General features: G+C 42.5%; 1 protein-coding gene across 4 annotated transcripts in view; it reads left to right on the forward strand.

Annotated features, from left to right (window-relative positions):
• The window catches only part of Gab1 (GRB2 associated binding protein 1), a 106,567-nt gene extending 94,316 nt beyond the window's left edge, over positions 1-12,251 (forward strand). For 2 of the 4 annotated variants that reach the window (XM_051205783.1, XM_051205786.1), the window contains 5 exons: positions 3,000-3,089; positions 4,210-4,303; positions 4,570-4,693; positions 7,579-7,701; positions 10,329-12,251. In XM_051205783.1, the coding sequence (XP_051061740.1) occupies positions 3,000-3,089; positions 4,210-4,303; positions 4,570-4,693; positions 7,579-7,701; positions 10,329-10,487 (590 nt within the window). In that variant the 3' untranslated portion in view covers positions 10,488-12,251. The remainder of the gene's footprint in view (positions 1-2,999; positions 3,090-4,209; positions 4,304-4,569; positions 4,694-7,578; positions 7,702-10,328) is intronic. The other 2 variants (XM_051205784.1, XM_051205785.1) reach the window with 1 other exon arrangement.
• Positions 12,252-21,157: the final 8,906 nt, after the last annotated feature.

A 21,157-nucleotide genomic window follows, 5' to 3' on the forward strand; every position in this document is an offset into this window, starting at 1 on the left:
ACTTTTTTGTAGTTCAAATAATAGAAACCTAGAGACAGATATTGGGGTTCAAGCTGAAGATCAGAAAAGCAAACAACCAAGCCACTAGAGTTCTTACTTCCACCAAGGTTAAGCCCAAAGAGGGACGATCCTGTCCTCAGAGTGACTGCAGACTGCACTGCTCTCCAACAAACCTCAGACGGCACTGAGTTTCCTGATTCAGCTAGCCTGACTACCCAGCAAGCTCAGGAATCCTCTTGTGTCGCCCCACTACCCACCTGGCACTGCTCAGCATCGAGGTTACAGGCTGCACCGCACTGCCTGGGTCTCACTTGAGAGCTAGAGATCATGTCCTGGAGTTTGCACAACTCTTTACTGATTGAACCATCTCCCTAGTGCCTAGTTATATTTTATTCATCGTAACAAATAAGAGTTATCCTAGTTGTTCAGTCAATGCCTACATTATAGTTTAAATGCATGTAGTATGCAAGTAGAATAGCCGTGATAGGATCCCAGGCAGGGATATGAGAAAATGTGCCCTCGACCTGGACTCAGAAAATTCTAATTCTGTTGGCACTGTCACCATTCTTGTGACTCTTAGCAGCCCCTCATTCCCCAGTGACAAACTGAATCATCAGACCTTCATTCAAGAGCGTGGGGAAGGTTAGGTGAGTTCAGGTGATCACTGGGTACCAGAAGTCCTCGGTACATGTTTGTTATTTGTCGTTAAGGGCCACAGTGCATCTCAAGTGATTTAGTGAGCTGTGGGTAAGAGGAGGAATGAGGGATGTTGACTCCTGCAGCACTGGTGGGTGATATAGTGAGAGCATGGAGAAAAGGACTGAAATGTTAGTGTTGTGTCTGAGAAGCAGCAGGGGACAGTCTGGACAGTGCAGCAGGGGACAGTCTGGGCAGTGCAGCAGGAGACAGTCTGGACAGTGCAGCAGGGGACAGTCTGGGCAGTGCAGCAGGACAGTCTGGACAGTGCAGCAGGGGACAGTCTGGGCAGTGCAGCAGGGGACAGTCTGGGCAGTGCAGTGGGACAGTCTGGGCAGTGCAGCAGGGGACAGTCTGGACAGTGCCAAGCACTTCACGCAGACTGTGGTGAGAAGGGCATCTGCAATGTGCTTTCATGATGGATCCTCCACCAACTCCATGTTGTCTGCAAACATCATCTCATGTCTGGTGTAAATCATGGAAAGGATCTGGGTGCTCCATTGTGCCCTCCTACACAGCAGGGCAGCTGCTTCCTCTTGGTTCCAGGCCAGCCTGGTCTACAGAGCAAATCCCAGGACTGCCATGGCTACAGAGAAACCCTGTCTCAAAGGAAGGGAGGAAAGAAGGAAGGGAGGGACGAAGGAAGGAAGGAAGGAAGGAAGGAAGGAAGGAAGGAAGGAAGGAAGGAAGGGAAGGAAGGAAGGGAAGGAAACCCAAATAGTAAATTTATTCTCATTTTTCTTCCTGTAAGCATAGGTTTTTTTGTTTTGTTTTACAATAAGATTTTAATAGAAGAAACTTGAAGAGGACATAAATGAGAACCTTTCCTGCTTTACTTATTTGAAACTGCCCCCACCCAGGAAAAAAAAAAATCTATGAAAGAACCCTGAGTGAGGGGACAAAGAAACATTAAAACAGAATCATTGCCTTGATAGCTAAGCATTCAGCAGGTCCAGACGCCATCAGGGGACTCCAGTCATTAGACCCTTGATTTGTCTGTGGACACCCCAGCCCCTCTGTCCTCGTAGAAATAGAAGAAGGAACTTCCGAAGATTGATGTCCTATTTTTTAAAACATGGGTATTTTGTTTGTTTTGTTTTGTTTTTTAAAGAATCTCCCTACTTTTCATAGCTGAGATCATTCTGGGCAGGAGCCACCAGGCCTGACCTCACACAGTCTCTCCTCCCCCTGGGCGACCTCACACAGGCTTCCCCCAAGCCTGGGTGACCTGTTCCTTCAATTTTAATGCCTCTCATTTTAAAGTTCTCCCTTCACTAACGTGTTTAGTACAGATACAGCTGCTCAAAGGAGCCAGGCTTCTCATACAGCCCCCAGGTTTTGAACCCCTGTGCTGGCCCTGCTAAGGCTGTTAGCTTGGAGGTATGATCCATTAAATACTGGACAGCAATTACGGCCAGTTGAAGTATGGAGCTACAGAACTGTGACAGCAGCCATTATTTAACCAAACACAAGATTGGAGATTTGGAGAGTACAAACTGGCATAGTGGTTCGTGCCTTTCCTTAATCCCAGCACTCAGGAGGCAGAGGTAGGTGGATGTTTGAGTCTAGTCTGGTCTATATAATGAGTTCCAAGGCTAAGTAGGGAGACCCTGTCTCAAACAAACAAAAATTTAAAAGAGTTTTCAGGAGAAAAATTCAGGAGGAAAGTAAAGCTATGCCCTTCTGACTACCACTGGGTTGACAACAAACTGGAGCCAGTGGTCTTTGGTGTTCAGATGGTGTTTATGCCATGTTCATGTCAGAGTAGTGACAGATCCCCATATAAGAACAGTGCTGAGCATCTTTCTGCTTGTGGTGAGTGGACGGACTCCATGTGTGAATCCAGAGTACTATGAGATCACCAGCTGACCTGGAGAACTCAATGCTGAGCTTCAGAGGACGAGCCACCTGGGCTCTCTGCAGAGGAACACAAAGCAGAAGCTGCATTGTCTAGTTTTCTAAGACATGTTAGAAGAAATGCTAGCATGGTACATGTTCTTCCTCCCTTTCCTCAAGCAAAGAAGACTAAGCAGCTGGTTGTGCCTCTTACCTAATCCTCTCTCAGTCCCCTATGCCTGCCTGTCACGCCGTAGCATGCATCTTCCTCCATTTCATTGTACTGAGCATGAATTTTGGCCATCGAGACTGGAATTGTTTTCACTAACAAATTTTTGTTTGTGTTTTTATTATGTCGAATTTCTGCACGTGGCTCTGTGACTTTTTTTTTTTTTTAAACAGAATCCATTTTTTTTTCCAATTTAAAAATAACATTATAATAAGAGAGTCTTCTTTTTACCAATTAGGTCAGAGTCCTAAAATTTTAAGACCCAAACCCCATGGTTTAGAGCGAACTGATTCACAAACCATAGCTGACTTTGCTACAAGAAGAAAGGGTATGTACTTACATGGGGCATTGGGAATCTATTTATTTTTATACTTTTTTCTCCAAAAGAAAGGCAAAGAAAAGGGAGCTTTAGTAGTACTTCTATTGCAAATTGTTTTCCACTGTGTTATTTCTAAAGAGAATGCATCTGAAGATGCCCAATGAGCCTGTTCATTCTTATGGGCAGCGGCAGCATGGGGAATAATTGAACTCATGTCCACTATAGTCAGCCTTGTCTCCGCATTACTCCTTACCTTTCTAGGCAGCAGCAGGTTGTTTTGCTTTTGCTTACGGGCTGCTGTGAGCCTCAGTTGTCTCCTGTCTTTGTATGTTTTCTGTTCTGAAACAGAATAAAGAATAATTTCAATGTTTTTACTGTGGCATGACTTAGAAATTGACAGCTGAACTTGTATTCACCTTTCTGTGTAAAATAAAAATAAATAAAGGGAACTTTAAGTAAAGGCAGCTTCATTCAGCCAGTATGCTGTAGGTGTCTATTTTAAGGATATTGGTGGGTAAAACTCAACTCAGATTTGGTAAATGTCTTGAGCTGTGAGCCTGTGCGACCTGTAGCTTTGAAATGACTGTTTTGTGCTCTCATGGTATTTATAAGATAGTTGATTAAGTTCACATAATTTTGAACAAAAAGTAAGGAAACCTGGGGAAATTTTTGAATATTCTTTTGGTTTGGGGTAGAGCAGAGTTTCTAGTCCTTTCTGCACATCCTTTTACATGTGTTGTTACACACTGATGCTTCAGTAGTGGGGAATATTGTTTCACACAGCTGATTAAATCCCATGAAGATGAAATGTGTAAAACAATGGATTAATGGGGATAGTATCCAGAAACTTTAAAGGAATTCATACCTGTACATTGTCATTTAATGTATATCTACAAGGTATGTATTTTCATTAAGAACAGCCTATAGTAGTACAGCTTGTGCCTTGAGCTGATGGCCATGCATCGAAAGTTTTAGCTTTTGTCCCTGAGCATTTGACTCTGATGCTGTAGGCCTTGTTCCTGTATGTAAGACAGTGTCTGCCTACCAAGTATAAATTGAGAAATTAGGAGGATCTTGTTTGCTTTTCAATACTCAGTGCATCCAGAACTTCTCTTCTCTTTCTTTCTAGCCAAGCCGGCACCTCTAGAAATAAAGCCACTGCCAGAGTGGGAGGAGCTGCAAGCCCCAGTCAGATCTCCTATCACCAGGAGCTTCGCTCGGGAGTAAGTGTGTTGCTGAAAACACAGTCTGGGTAACAGGACAATTAAAATAGTCTATTTTATGAGATAACTATAAAATTCCTATTTGAAGGGCAATAGGTCAAACAACAACCTAGAGAGGACCCCCCCCCCCAGGTTCTACAAAGTGAAAATGTCCAATATGTAACTGTAAACTCATGAATATTTTTAAAAGAACACATTATCACTTATTTTTATATGGGAGTGACTTAACTGTTCTTAGCATTCATGATGATCACTTCTGTCCTTAGCTCCTCTAGATTTCCCATGTCCCCTCGACCTGATTCTGTGCACAGTACGACATCGAGCAGTGACTCTCATGACAGTGAAGAAAACTACGTCCCCATGAACCCAAACCTGTCCAGTGAAGATCCGGTACGTGTGGCCCTCGTGTTCATTTCTCCCTGCCTGGGCTACCCTTTGAAATCAGTCCATCTTAACCCCTTCTTACCATCTGCACATTTCTTTTAAGTACTGTCATAGTCTAATACCAGCCACAGTCAAATTGTTCTGCCTTTACAGTTGTAAATCATTGGGAAATGTGAAGGTATTTTGTTAGCTTTACACTGCTATAACAAATTCCCCCAGACAACCAACTTATCAAAGAGTGTCTGTGGTTACTCAGTTTTGTTGCTTTGAGCCTGGCAGAGCTACTTGCCTCATTAATTGTATTGAAGTGAGAAAAAGCCAAGATCTCACACCCTCTTTAGGATGTGACCTGGTGACATAAATGAAGATTTCACCATCAGTGGTGCCTTTGTGAAGATCGAGTCCTGCACACATCATCCTTTGAAGAGCACTTCACATCCGTACTCTAGAGGTTTACAGTCGTTACAGTGATAGTTCATATAAATATTCTTAGCTGTTTCTTACATTTGTCAAGAAAATCCACTGGCAGTGTGTTACAATGAAATCCTCTAGGCCCAGGTTATGCCAGGTTTCCGGAAGAATTGTCTTATGCAGACATTGCAATAAGGAGTCAAAATGAAGAAATAAAATTAAGAATGGTGTGTATCTTATGACATTAGGAAATTACTTTGGTTTGCCTGATATGTCCAAATAAACATGAGCTGATGAATATTAAAATATACAAATAAGCCTCAATGACCCAAGTTGGGGCTGGAGAGGTGACCTAGCAGTTAAGAGCGCTTGCTGCTCTTATAGAGCACTGGAGTTCAGTTCCCAGCACCCACTTCAGATGGTGCACAACAGTCACTCTACCTGTAATGGAGCTGGTGCCCTTTGCTGGCCTCTATGAGTACCTGCACACATATGCACATGCAAACACATACATGTACAGTTTTGTTTTGTTTTTTAATGTCCCAAGTGGAAATAGCTGTGTGCCAGGCACAACTGAAAAAGCAACTGTGTCCTTTCCAGCTCCCCATGCCACCAACTACCAGGACTCAGTGGCCCACACAGCCCTTCATTCAAAAAGAGTGTGATTATCAAGATTCCTCAGAACTCTTAGCCGTTGGAATGCCATGGAAATTCACAGGTTCTAACATGATTTTGGATTTATTAAATCAGTGTAAAAAAAAAACTAATAGTCTCCAAAAAGTTTGGACAGATTCATACCACATCTGATCTGTATGTGAAGATCAGGTCACATACTCACCAAATGAACCCTTAATAGGTTGCCTAAATTGTCCAACACGACTGCCATAAATGCTGTTAGATAATAACAAAAATATCAATCAATTCTGTATATTTCTTATGAACTTTAAAACAACCTAGCAGTATTGATTTATTTTGTTATTTAATGTGCAGGATACTTATAAGAGTCTCAGAATCTTGGAATTTCTAAGACTGTGGGGGGGGAAATACTGGGTCCAAGGCTAGTGTAGAGATGGGCTGTTCCCCACTGAGACTAGGGCATGAGCCAATAGACTTCCTGTTAGAAGTGAAAAGAAAGTCCAGTTCTACTGTTAATTAGACATGGAGTTCAGCTGGGAGTGCTGACAGTTCTCTGAGAAACAGCTAGCTGGAAATAACTGTGCAGGTACTAGGAATTTATGTACCACTTTTATAGCTTTTTAATGCTGTAATAACTGTCCCAGCCAAGGAAAGGCAAAATGTGAGTGTGTTTGCATCGGCCAGTCACCTTCAGACACAGAGTTGAGAGTGCCGTCCTTCAAAGGAAAGAAAATTTGTGATTGTGCATTGCAGGGGTTTTGTCTTTTCATAAATTAGGGGAAAGGGGGCCAGGCATTTTAACTGGGCACCCAAGTGTTTCCAATCTGTGTGAGCTGTGCTGCTGGTCAGAAAGTCCTCGCCAGAGTCTGTTTTCACTTCTCCACCTCAAGCTTTTTGGTTCTTGCTCTTAATGCTCCTCTCTGTCCACCTGATTTTAGAGAACATTTACCATGCAGTTCCTTTGAAGAAGGAAGGGTCAAGCTAAGAGATAGAACGTAGACGGCATTGAGTGAAGAAAATGGAGGGTGTGAGTCATGACCCTTTGGTTAACATACTCCGAACTATTGTTCTTTAAATAGCTCAACATTAAATGCGAATATTTATTTTTAAATTTCCCATGCAATATGTTTGGTCACATTCTTCCCTTCCTCAAACTCCTCCCAGATCCTCCCACCCTTTTAAGGCAAGACATGTGAGGGTCCCTCACTATAAAAGTGTAATTGAGCTGGGCACATATACAAATCTTCTAAACTGTCTTAGTCTTTACCAAGTACCCTTCATTTAAAAATTCTGACATCAAGCCAGGTATAGTGATGCACACCTTTTAATCCCAGCAGAGACATATGGATCTGAGTTTGAGGCCAGCCTGGTCTACAGAGAGAGTTCTAAGACAGCCAGGTCTATACAGAGAAACCCTGTCTCAAAAAACATAAACAAAGCAAACAAACAAAAAAGAATGTTTGCTTCAGCTTTTTCAGCCATCTGTGGCTTGATAGCTAAGTATTTTTCATTATTGCTCTAAACTTTGTGTGTATGTGTGTGCTCGCTCAAGCGTGCATCCCTGGGATGGGTTGCTTGCACCAGCATGAATAAGGGGTTAGTTACTTGAGCAAGGGATGCTTACCAGTAGCTAGCTACACCACTGAGAAATATGACAGCCTCCTTTTGTAGTCATCTGCCGGCTGGATCTCCTCAGGCCAAGTCTTCCTTTAACTAAATTTAAATTAGAGCCCAGGAGCTCAAGGCCAGTGTTGGACACAGAGTGACCCTTCTGCATCCCCTGGGAAGGAAGTGGGGGTCGGTGAGAGCGTGTCTCCTGAGTGTTTGCTCTGCTGTGCTTTCAGAATCTCTTTGGCAGTAACAGCCTGGATGGAGGCAGCAGCTCTATGATCAAGCCCAAAGGAGATAAACAAGTCGAATACCTAGATCTAGACCTAGATTCTGGGAAATCCACGCCGCCACGGAAGGTAAGTGAGGCGCACCCAGTAGATAGTTCAAGCATACTTAGAAAGACCATCTTCCTTGGGGAAGTTTTGGGGGCCCGATTAAAATTTAGTGGCTGTTGCCCTAAGTCCCAAGCAACAGAATCATGAAGATGATAGGTTTGTTCTTCCCTTTGTATGGTAGAAATTGTATACTTTCTACTTGTTGTGGTCAGTGTAGAAATGAATCCCTAACAAATTGCAAAGCCTGACCATGTTTTCACTCTCTTTAGAATGAAGAAAATATGGTTTAACTGATCATGGTAGTACACCTCTAATCCCAACATTCAGGAGGCAGAAGCAGGAGGGTCTCTGAGTTTGAGGCCAGCCTGGTTTACATAGTGAATTCCAGAATGGCCAGGGCAACATAGAAAGACCCTCTGCAAAAATAAATAAATAAATAAATAAATAAATAAATAAATAAATAAATAAATAAGGCTCAAATCATGTGTTGTTTTTCCTTTTAAATTTTTAATTTCTATTAAACCTACCAACCAGACAGTTTAATTATAATTCTCTCTCTCTCTTTTTTTTTAACTTTTAATCTGTGTGTGGGTTTATGCACATGAGTGCATGGATCCTCAGAGGCCAGAAGAGGGCATTGGCTCCCAGGAACTGGAGTGATGTATAGTTGAGAGCCACCTGACATGCATCCTGGGAAATAGATTCAGGTCTTCCACAAGAGCAGTACTCTCTTAACCACCAAGCCCTGTTCCCAGCTCCTGTATTGCTAGTCTTACTACATTCTTTAAGTCCTGTTTTCTCATTTTCCTACGTGTCACTCCTTTATCCATCATTCCATGTCAATAGCTCAGATTTTCTGCAATGATCCTGTAGAAGTCCCTGCAATGGGGGTCTGCTGGGAATGAATTCTTTCAGTTTGTGTCTTTATTTGGGAAATAGGTTTTGTTGAGATCACAATCATCACCCCCCCCACACACACACACACACACGACCTTGTGACATAATTAGGTAATTTTCAATATAATAAATTTGAATTTTTAAAATTAAGTTTGAAACCCTTCAGAAGTTTGCTTTCATTAGATGTCATTATTTGTACCAGAGAAAAGCTCAGTGCCGTCGTGTTGACATAAGGCTGTCTCCCCAATAGAATGAGAAAGGCTCTGTTTACTGTGTTGGAAAGGACACTGTCGCATACTGGCAGGGAGTTGAGTCCCCTTTGTACATGTCCTTTTTGTCATCTGGCTGCTTTCAGATCTTTCCTGTCTGAATTTGCAATTTCATGAGAGTGTGTGTAGATATAGACTGATTTCACTAACCCCACTCTGTAGAGCTTGTGCTACCTCACCCTCGCCCACCTCTTCTATAATCTTTTTTCAGTTCCTCAAAAGTCTGTCACTATGGCTTTACATGGTGCTTCCCTGCTTGTTTAAGACACGGTGCCCCTTCTGTTTCCACAGTTTCATATCTTTCTGTCCTATGGTTTCTCTGTCTAATTTTAGGGAATTTTTAGTTCTTTTTTTGTTGAGGTGGTTTTTTTTGTTGTTGTTGTTATTGTTTTGGTTTGTTTTGTTTTGTTTTTTGTCATTTTCAATTATCTCTGAAATGAAATTCTGTTTGATTCGCTTTAACTGATTTTAATCTCTTTGTATTACTTATATGTTTAATGCCTTTTCTGGTTCACCCATTAATACTCTGCACATAATTTATAGTCTGATACAGTAATATCGGTACTTGAAGTCTCGGAGGCCAGAATTTGTGTTTACCATTTCTACTAGCCAGTGCTCTTTATGCATTTGTATTGCAAATTCAGGGTTGAAATTTGAGGACCCAAATTTCCTTCTTGAAGCATCTCTAGTTCCCTTGCTAGAAGCCAGTTGAGATTATTACTCTAGGACCACATCAGCTTCCTTGGAGAGGATTTCCAGCTTATCAGATGCCTCCGTGTGAGCATCACCTCCTTCTCTATCTCCCTACCCCCAGCATCACTCCTCTGCCTCCCCCCCCACATTGCATTGTATCACTCCACATTAATGGCAAAGGCCTTTGCCACACAGAGGCTTGCCTCTCCCCAGCATTCCTCTCAAATCTTAGCTATTTCTTTGCTGTCTAGTGAGCTTTTACAGAGCATTACCAACCATGCTTGCTTTCAGTTGCCTTATTTCTAGCTGCACATTAGCCTAGAAGAGGAGGGGCATCACCCTTTATAGTTTGTTTTCCTTTGAATATTACATTTCTTAGGGCTAAAAGTAAGCAGCTGGGGGTTGTGGTGCTGATCCAGGCCTCAAGAGGTCAAATGTAAGCTAAAGAGAGACTGGTCTCTGCATTTTAGATGAACCTGGTTTTCTGTGAATTTCAACTGTGATGGGAATATTAGTTAGGGAGGGGACAGACAGTACAGTTAAACTGAGGCAATGTCTTCCTTCTTATGTAATTTCAGGACTTCATTTGTCTGTTTGTTTGTTTTTGAGACAGGGTTTCACTATGTAGCCCTGGCTAATCTGGAACTCTCAATATAGACCAATATGGCCTTGAACTCATAGAGATCCACCTAACTATGCCTCCCAAATGCTGGGCACTACCATGCCAAGATTCTATTGCAGAATCACTCTTACAAATGGCACTTTGGGGGGGATTTCTTTGTTTTTTAGCAAAAGAGCAGTGGTTCGGGCAGCAGCATGGCTGACGAGAGGGTGGATTATGTCGTGGTGGACCAACAGAAGACTCTGGCTCTGAAGAGCACACGGGAAGCCTGGACAGACGGGAGGCAGTCCACAGAGTCGGAAACTCCCACCAAGAGTGTGAAGTGAAGACACACCGTTGCCACTGCCGTAAGGAAAAGATAAATGCCCTGTGACGGTGATGATGCCTCTGTTCCCTCCGCACAGCCTCAGGCCAGCAGGGACAGAGAAGAGGACCTCTCAGACATGTTCAAGCAAATTGGATTGTAAATGGTGCTGTGTGGTATTGAATTTGTAATGTGTAAATATGTGGGGAAGTAGTGTTTTAGTTCACAGAGAAACATCTGTCCCTAGTTAACACACCTGTAGTATTAATATTGATGCACTTTTTCATTTAAAACATTGGTTTGGGTCTTCCCGATGTACCTTAACAGAACTCCTTTGGGAATTCTTTTTTGTCTCCTCACACTACTCTAGCTAACAATACTAAGTGAAATGAGCTACTTTTAGTTTGGAAATTCCTGCCGAAGCTACAGGCTAACAGCATTAAGTTGAGAAGCAGGTTCACGAATTCACTTTTCTGTTAAAGGTGGTAACTGTTAGCTTAAATTATAGAATATAGTTGGATTTCTCCTTCGTTGTTTTCCAAAATACTAGGGCTAATGTATATACTAGTGTCAAGGCCTAGTTCTTTGGCTCGTGTGTACTTAGGTTTTAATAGTAGAGCTTTGTTGTTTTTTGTTAATTACAGTGTTTTTGGTTCATTGTGTGAAGGTCCTGCTGGGCAGGGTCTTGCCCCTTTGAGAGACTAATGCTAGTTACACTATTCAGCACACAAGTCCTCCACAGCATGAGTTGGTGATCTGCTCTTACACTTGTTCACATGGATTAAACATGATTTGCAAAAGTTAGATTATATGACTAATCAGGTACGTACAGGGCACTGACGTGCTAATACACTGATCAGGTTTAGGCAGAGCGCTTCAGTTAGGTTTTGTTAATCCTAATATTGGTTTAGAGTTACTGAAACAGTTGACATTCACTGTCAATTACAGCAGCATACTGTGATTTTAAATTAAGTGGACAGTAATTCGAGATTACTACTCTTAATGAAATTCTCTCTTTGACACCGTAGTGCCCTTGCTATAATTTTTTTACTTAATATTTTTCTTGGCCTTATATTTAAATCCCTATGCAATTAATGTTTTATATCTGCATTTTTTAAAATGTCATTTTAAGTGATTCTTGTATGTAGCATCTGTTGCTTTTGTGAGTAAATGAATTGACAATTTTGTACTGTGGTTTGTGTTCACTGCCCCAATTCTCAAACCATTGAAGCCTTGCTTGTGCCGTGAAGCCCTGCAGTGGTGAACACCACCCAGCCAGATCTCTGAATCCAGCAGAGGGATGGTGCCTAAGTCTGTCACCTACCTATGACACCGTCTGGCGTGGCTGTTCAGACCGTGAATTAGTGTCACTGTAATTGCATTCGTCTGTCTTGCCTTTGCCATATGACTTGGAAAGCAGCTAGCATTGTCCACTGTCTGCCCAAGTTACATACAATCTCTATGCATTGCTCTGAGACTCACTAATGGCTTGGGAAGGGGACACAGAACAGAATGTCTGTCGCTGAGGCTTGTCTCCTTCCATTCAGACCTCTTAACTGTTGCCTGGGTACACAGTGTGCCCTGATTTCTGGCCCAATGGCCATAGTACTGTGCCTAATCCTTGTACTCTGGTTGTTTTCCGTGTTCACAAGCTAAATGTTTGTAACCAGATGAACTGTAGACTAGTAACATTGGATGCTTTTAAATGTTCGCTTCTTTTTAAACAAAAACTAAAACCCAGAACTGAATTTTGAGGTGGATTTTTAAATAAAAAAAGATTATTTGAGTTTGATGTGTGAGTTATTTTATAATTTTCTGTGAACAAAAACAAGAATGAAGAAAATGCATACGAGGGCTAGAGAGATGACTCAGTAGTTAAAGCGCTGGCTGCTCTTAAAGAAGACCAGGGTTCAGTCTGACCACTACAGCCATCTCTCATTGTCCCAGGGAATCTGACTCCCTCTTCTGGCCACCAGGCACTGCACACATTTGAAGACATACATGGAGGGAAAGCAGCCATACACATTTAAAAGTAAAATTTAAAAATGTTGTTGCTAAGTACATATCCTCTTTGAATATGTACATGAATGTATATGAGCATGGCAGGTAGAGGGAAAGAGAGAGGACTCAGTGGTTCGAGCACTTATTGCTCTTGCAGAGGACCAGGGTTTAATTGATTCCAAGTACCTATGTAGGAATACATAGCCGCCCATAACTCCAGTTCTAGAGGATCCAGCACCCTGTTCTGACTTCCTTTGGCACCAGGCATGCAGAACAATGCAAGAAAAGAAAGGAAACGTGGGCCTCATTCTACTCCTAGGTGTCTGAACATAATTAACCTTGAATGTTTGCACATTCTATAACAAAACTACCAAATGAAAGCCAAACTCATTGAAATACCAAAAGCTCTCAAACCCACAGGTGTAAAAGTTGTGTGGAAGTTGAATGTATTTTTAGATTTCAAACACGATATTTGATAAACCCAGAAGTAAAACCCTTTCTTTAAAGCTGCACATTAGGAACCTGCCAGAGTGCTTGCCTAGTTTGTGCACCCTTGGATTTAGTCCCCAGCACTGCATCAATGGGACAGCTAGGCATAGTGGCACAAAAATAAGCTCAGCACTCAGGAGGTGGAGGCAGGAACATGAAAAGATCAAAGCCAGCCTGGGCTGCATTAAGACCTTATCTCTGGAGAAATGGCTCAGCAGTTAAGAACAATGGTTATTTTTCCAAAGGATCAGGGTTCAATTCCCAGCACCACATGTCAGCTTCTTTGACCTGAAGGCAGTATACACATGTAGGCAGGCAAAACACCCATACATATAAAAATAGTTTGAATCTTCCTATCAGTCAGTATCAAAGCACTTGTGACTGCTTTTGTTTACTCCCTCTGTAGCTTTTCAGAAAGTACTACTTTTAGATCTATAGCACTCCAGTTTGCAGGAATATTATTATGCTGAATTATTTAGAAATGAGAGGCTGGGGAGATAGCTTAGTGGCAGATTTTGAATTTCACAAGCTGGTCCAATCCACAGCTCTAAACCACAGAACAATTGTGGTAGGGAGGCCCATTGCTATAGAAGGATGAGACTTTCTCAACACGGCAGTAATAGTTTAAATTATGAAACAGTTGCCTGTGCAGCAGACTTTTCCAGGCCATCTTCAGCACCAGGCTCCTGAGATGTTTATGTTGCTCAAATGCAAGAGTTAGAAAAAAAAATTTTTTTTTGCCAGTTTTGTGTTTCAGTTATTTCTGGAAAACACAAATGTGTTTAAATTGTTGATAAAGACCTGAAGAAGTAGTTTACTTCTAAGCTTAGGGTTTTGTTTGTTGTTGTTTTTGTGAGTGCCATTAAGAAAATATTTATTTCTACAAATATAATTGCAAACGTAAGTTAAACACAAATATCTTGACACAAACATGGTAACATGTGTCTGCAGTCCCAGCACTAGAAGGTGGAGGCAGAAGGCTCAGTAGTCCAAGGCTATAAAAAAGAGAAGCACGGGCCTAGAGAGTCAGCGCGGTGGTTAAAAACACCTGTTCTTGCAGAGGACCCATGATCAGATGCCAGCACCCATATGGTGGCTCACAACCTTAATTCCAGTTACAGGGGATCTATGCACTCTTCTGACTTCCATGGAGATCAGGCACACATGTGGCAAACAGACATACATGTAGACAAAACAAATATACACACAAATAAATCTTAAAAACAACAACGACAAAAATCCTCCACAAATTTCCCGTGAATCTTCAGAGGTAGCTAAAGTTAGGTTGCAAAGTTGATTCAAAGATAAGTGGTACTAAGGGAATTATTGTTCTCTTATATTTGATGTTGTAAGCTGTAAGATCTTACAAAGATTTGGATGTCAAAGCACAGTTCTGCTTTGAAAAACTGAAATTCAAGCAAAAATGAAGCTGTTTAACCCACAGAAGTCATCATTCACTACGCTGAAAAAAAGAGTATTTTTCATCTGCATTCTATATATTTCTACTGTGAGAATTTTAAAGTCACCATGAATGTGTCCCTGTATATACACACATGTATATACATATGTGCACAATACATCTGTCTTCATAAATATATATACATGTGTATAGCAAGCATTGTGTTCAACCATGGAATAATTTGTTATAGAAGTACTGCTATAATCGTATATTAAAGTCATATTTTTTCTGAATTATTATTTTTTGATTTTTAAGACAGGGCTTCTTTGTGTAGCTTTGGCTGCCCTAGAACTAGCCCTGTAGACCAGGCTGGCCTTGAACTCACAGATATCTGCCTGCCTCTGCCTCCCAAGTGCTGGGATTAAAGGCATGCACTACCTCCATCTGGCAGTCCTTCCCTTTTTCTTAGAGCAGTGGTTCTCAACTGGTGGGTCACAGCCCCTTTGGAGGTCAAACTATCTTTTCACAGGGATCATATAAGACTATCAGAAAACATAGGTACATTATAATTCATAACAGTAGCAAAATTAGTTATGAAATTGCAACAAAAGTAATTGTATGGTTGAGGGTCACCACAACATGAAGAACTGTAATTATGGATCACAAGATTATGGAGATGGAGAACCACTGTCTTAGAGTCAATATGGTTGGTCTTATCCTCCACTCACTCATGTGGTGTGGCCTTGTTGGAGTAGGCATGGCCTTGGAAGAAGTGTGCCTCTGTGGGATGCAGGCTTTGAGATCTTATAAGCACATGTCTGGCCAGTATGGCGTACAGTCTCCTGCCTGCTGCCTGTGGGTCAAGATGTAGGACTGCTTGCTCCTTCTCCATCACCATGTTTCCCTGCACACTTCCATGTCCTGTCATGATGATATGGACTAAAACTCTGAACTATAAGCCATCCCAATTAAATGTTTTCCTTTATAAGAGTTGCTATGGTCATGGCGTCTCTTCACAGCAATAGAAACCCTGACTAAGACAATGACTGTCTCTATAACTGAATGCACCTTAGAATAAGAATGGTCAGTCTCTGCTGTCAGTTTAGAGGTCTCATTCCTAGCACACTTGGGGCAGTAAAGGAAGACAGTTAGGATTTAAGTCACTGTTGACTGCATAGGTAGATTAGTTAGCAGTCTTTAACAACAATAATCAACTTACCATGGTAAGAAACCATTCTCATTTTTTAATGAAGGAGTCAATGAGAACTGACATTGAAACCCAGCTGGAGAAGGGTACCCAGGAATCACTTTGATCTAAAGTAGGAGGACATAACTACTTCCACTCAGGTCTGCAAGGGTCAATTTTTGAGGGACTCCAAACCAGGGCACCTTACTGGTGAGTTGCCATTGGCTAAAATCTACTTGTCTTCCAAATACTCCAGAGATACAACAGTCAGCCTTCTAAAGAGAGTTCAGAGGTTAGGGTTAGAGTTCAGCAGCAAGGTTCCCTCTGGGGCAACTGAGGGAAAACAAAAGCCTCAGCAGTCATCATATTTTTCATTATGACAAACCTATAATTAACAAAAATTTATTAACCATCATAAAAGAAATAAGGAGCCTTTATATTTTCTTGCTTAACTGCTGATTTAGCCTCTTTCCAAAGTGCTTTCTTGTAGACTTCAGAAGCTGCAGATATAAAATGATGGCTAAGTGGATAACAGCATGACTGACTACTTGAGTTTGGTCCCCAGGACCCGACTCCCACAAGTTGTCCTCTGACCAGCAGAGTTTTGGCAGATGTGCAATAAACAACATACATGTACACACACCAAATGTGAAAAAATTAGAGAAACCACATTTCTAGCTTTCCTTGCAGCAAGTGGAAGGTACTGAGATGCCTGCCCTCACAGATGAATGAGTAATAAAAATGTGGCATACACACACGATGGAATATTTATGCACCTGTAAGGAAAAATGAAATTCACAGGAAAATAGATTGGGAAGTATTAAGAGAAGGGTCCAAACTCAGGTGTGTGTGTGTGTGTGTGTGTGTGTGTGTGTGTGTGTGTGTGTGTGTAACATGAATTAATAAAGAACCAGAGACTGATATTGGGGTTCAAACTTCAAGCTGAATTTCAGAAAAGCGAAGCAAGCAGCTGGCCACTAGCTTCTTATCCTTTCCTCAGGCTGAATGGGTTGATCCTGTCTCCATGAGCTCTCACCAAGTCTCAGACTGTAACCTCTCCTCAGTGTGGCTGGAGAAAGAATGCCTTCCCACTGTTGGGATTAAAAGTGTGAGCTATAATTCTCTTTTAGACTGATTCACTCTTGGTTAGATCTGGGTAGCCTTAGACTCACGGAGATTGTCTATCTCTTAATCCTGAGTACGAGGATTATATGTGTATACCACTACCTCCCAGCTTCTGGCTGCTGGGATTAAAGGTGTGTATCACCACTGCCTGATCTCTGTAGCTTGAGGCTGACTTTGCTTTTCTGAATCCTGTCAAGCTTTAATAAATCATAAATAATATGTCGCTACAGGTGTGAGCATGGACATAGGCTATGTGGCACTATGAAGGAGACTACAGAGGGGCCATATCAAGAAAGTGGAGGGAAGACCAAACACGAGGCTTCAGAGTAGAAAGATACAGAGGAGGTGGGGGTAGAGTGCGGAGTGAGAGAGAATAATCAACAAAAATATTTTGTTTTAAAATTTCATAATAAAACATAATACTACATGCTAATAATAATTTTTTAAAAACCCTCTGTCAATTCAAGACATAGCAATGTAAAATGAAACAAAAAAGGGTAATAATATGAAATGGCATAAGTCTACATAAGCCTAAAGTAATTCAGAAAATATCATTCCCCATAAAGTATATTTTCTACATGACGTCTTGAATGAATATTGCAGTCATATGTTCAAACTGTGAACACATTTTCCTCTTCCCATATCCAAGTTATGTATCCTTCCAAGATAATTCTGTGCTGTCATGGACAAATTCACACATGTTAACCAGCCTTCAGTTAGGTCTACTGTGCTGTCCATCATGAACAAATTCACACGTGTTAACGAGACTTCAGTTAGGTCTACCGAAAGGACTTGCTCTTCTCTTGGGATTACATTGCTGATGTTCTACCTCTGTGACTTTGTTATTTGGTTGACCATGCCCTCTTGTGGATGAAACTGAATCTTCAGGGCCTTCTGACAATTGGAATACATTCATAGTACCATTCTGTCATAAGTTACAATTGTGGGATGGTGCAGCTTGCCTTTAAGCCCAGCACTCAGGAGGCAGAGGCAGGCAGATCTGAGTTTGAGGCCAGCCTGAGTTCCAGGACAGCCAAGACTACACAGAGAAACTCTGTCTCAAAAAACAAACAAATGAAAAGGTTATCTTTTAACATTTTTTATTAACTAAATTTGCTCTCTGGTGATTTTAGCCGTGTACATAACACACACTGACCTTTCTCCCCTCACCCCCTCATTTCCCTGCTACCTCTGTCTACCCTCCCCAGGGACTTTCTCTCATTCATGTCCATTCACTTCGTTTCAAGACTCACTGAATTTAACCAGGAATATCTGTCCTTCCAAGGCTTTGGGACTATCTAATGGGGTCTGGCAGGGAGGACAATGACGTTCCCTGTCCCAGAATCTGTCAGAGTCTAGTGGTTTAGCACTAAGGGGTACTAAGGACACGTTTCTCCCAACACTGATTGTTGATCGCCCACTCTTAAGTAGTTGAAATTGTGATTTCATGATTGCACTCCACAGCTGTTCCCCATGTCTCTCAGCTCTCACATTCATCCCATTCCCTCCTCCTTATGCTCCCAGAGCCTTAGAGGGAGTGGAGTAGATGTCTTGTTTATGGTTGAGCCCTCGACCTTCATGTATTCTCAGCATCTTGGGCAGCCTCAGGTCCCTGCATCCACAGCCGTTCACTGGTAAGAGAGGCCTGTCTGACTAAAGCTGGGAGTAGCTTTTGTTTATAGATACAAATGTACTTATTTAATAGGAAGTTTGATGCTATGAACAGTATTAACCTCTGTCCCCCTTCTGGGACCTATGCCCCCCATCAATGGTTGTAACCCAGGTTTATAGTGCCATGCATTGGTTCCCTCCCATGGAATATGCCTCAGATCCAATCAGAGGGTGGTTGGTTACCCCCACCTACACTTGTGCTGTAATTGTTCAGATGGGAACATCTTTCCGAGAGGTTTGGTTTTGTGATTCCTGGGCTCTCAGGTAGCTAAGCCCACTCCCATGCCTTCCTCCCACACCTACCATCCTTCATAATACCTTTAGCACTTTGAAAGCTAGCCAGCACAGAGAATACACTGAGCCCAGTTCTAGCTCGATGTCTCGGAATGGTGCAACCGAGACTTGTGTTGTCTTCAGCAGGAAAGGCTTATCTACTGGGCAACAAAGAGGACTGACAATTGTTTGGGGATGCTCTGGGGCCTCCCTGGTCAACTCCTACAGAGCTATTCCATACCTGCGAGTAGGAACTGTGCTGAGCCTTTGGGCACAGTGTCTTCTAGCTGGGAGGCAGCACAGCTGCTTTCATTTTTATTTGTTACAAGATGGTAGGTTTCTGTGGGGCCTTTACATACTTCCTTTGTTTTGGTACCCCACCCCACCTCCCCAAATCTTCCCACCCTCCTCCCTGCTCAAATCATCCTATGCCAGTATTCTCCCTCTCTTGTCAACTGTGTTCTATCCTCCTCCCATGTCCCCTTCCTAATTTCCTGACTTCCACAGGCACTCAAGGTTATATGCTGTAATCCAGGCAAACCTGGCCACACCTCTCACCCACCCGCGCATGGTAGATGTGTGTACCATTGCTCTTAAAAAAAAAAGAAAAGAAAAGAAAAAAGAAAAAGAAAAAGTGTACCCACTTCTGTTCTCCCCCCACCTCCACTGTGCTTCTGAAGGGCAGACAGGACCTTTCCAGCCCTCCCCCTTCTCTTCTGTCCTGTCTCTGAGTCTCTTCACCTCTTTTCTCTCCCCCCTCCCTTCCCTTTCTAATAAAACGCCACACTTAAGCTCTGTCTGCCAGGCATGTTTATCCCCTGCTCACCATGGAATCCACTAAGGCCCCCCACAACCCATATTCCTAACGTTATACAAGTCTGCCGATGAGAGAACATGTGGCCTTTGCCCTTGTGGGCCCTGGTTACATTGCTCTATATAGCTTTTATCTGGTTCCATCCATTACAAAATGTTCTTAGAACCAAATGAGATAGGGTCTCCAAATGAAGACTAAGTGGCCATGAACACAAAGGGCCGCCTGCCTCAGCCTTCTGAGTGCTGGGATTTGCACTCAGCCAGAGTCAGCCAGAGATATATTTAATTAGACATTGCCCTCCCCAAAAGTCCCCTCCTCCCCCCCAAAATCCTGTGCTAAGACCCATCTTTCCGTCTTATGTTTTCTCTGTTCACACCTGTATCCCTATTGGGGTCACTCACTCTCTGCCCTAGTGACCAGTGCCTCTCCCTTAAAGTCCTTTCAGCTCGCCTTCAAGATGGCACACACAACACACTGCCCTCAAACCCTTTTCCTCCACCCTTTTCCTCAGGACCCTTTTCCTCCACCCGCTGTAAACACCCACTGCCTGTGGGATCTAGCCATTGTGCCAAACGACTATAACTTTGTTCCTTTTATTTTTTTATTTAAAAAAAAATTGTTTATTGCTTTAGTTTTCAAGACAGGGTTTCTCTGTGTAGCTCTGCCTGTTTCGAACTCACTCTGTAGACCAGGCTGGCTTCAAACTCACAGAGATCCACCTGCCTCTGCCTCCTGAGGGCTGGAATTAAGGGTGTGTGCCTCCCCCCCACACAACCACCAGCACATCATCAACATTGTTCTCGTTTTAGTAACATTTTTCATTTATTGTCTGGCAATGTCATATGTATAAACAATGTGTATTGATTATGTCTCCTCTCAGATTGTTCCAGGTCCCCCCCCAAAAGGTGGCCCCTCCCACCTTTCCACTATCTAGGGTACAGGGGTGGGTTCATTTTCTCTGCCAGATAAGGAAAGGGCAAGGGGACAAGTGTTACTAGGAATATTGGGAGTCCCAAGAGAGCCATCAGATGATACCAGGAACCACAGACCTCCTAGTGGAGTTTTTAGTTTCATTAACAAAAGAATTAGGGAGGGCCTGGAATGAAAGTTCAGGGACAATGCATTCATTTGAAAAAATAAACCTTGAACCTGCCTGGAGGACAATGGAGAAGCCACTGATGGGCAGCCACAGGGCAGGTAGGGGGGCTCTAGGCAGAGAGCAAGGGAGTCCAGACCGTTTAATCTAGTATTTTATAAGCATAATGGAGAAAGAGAAGAGAAAACAAAACAAAACAAAAACAAACAAACAAACAAAAAACAGGTCTGTCCTTCTGAAACTTTAGGCACAGACCCAGTCATATCTCAGGGCACTTCAGCTTAGTGTGTTGCAGTTCATATGGAAAGATATCCTGGCAATCTAGAGTCAAGGAATACCACAAAGTCACAGTAAGCCTAGCAGCTTATAGCCCTGCTACAGGCAGAGGGCTTTCCCAAGCCAAGTTGTTACAGCTCTGTTCCAATCTGCAAAGCAAAGCTCTGCTATGGGAAAGGTTCCCCAGAGAAAGTGTTACAGCTGGGCTCCATTCCAGTGAAAATGTCACACTACACAACCTCACTCAACAGATTTATTGAGAAGAATCCAGGAAGGTGGCTAACTCTGGTGAGAAACAAAAGGGTACAAACCTTATATAGGATTTCTTGGGGTGGGGGGGTCTCTCTAGCGTGGCCTGGGAT

Source organism: Phodopus roborovskii, unplaced genomic scaffold (assembly GCF_943737965.1).
Source record: "Phodopus roborovskii unplaced genomic scaffold, PHOROB, whole genome shotgun sequence".
In the NCBI taxonomy this organism is placed as follows: domain Eukaryota; kingdom Metazoa; phylum Chordata; class Mammalia; order Rodentia; family Cricetidae; genus Phodopus; species Phodopus roborovskii.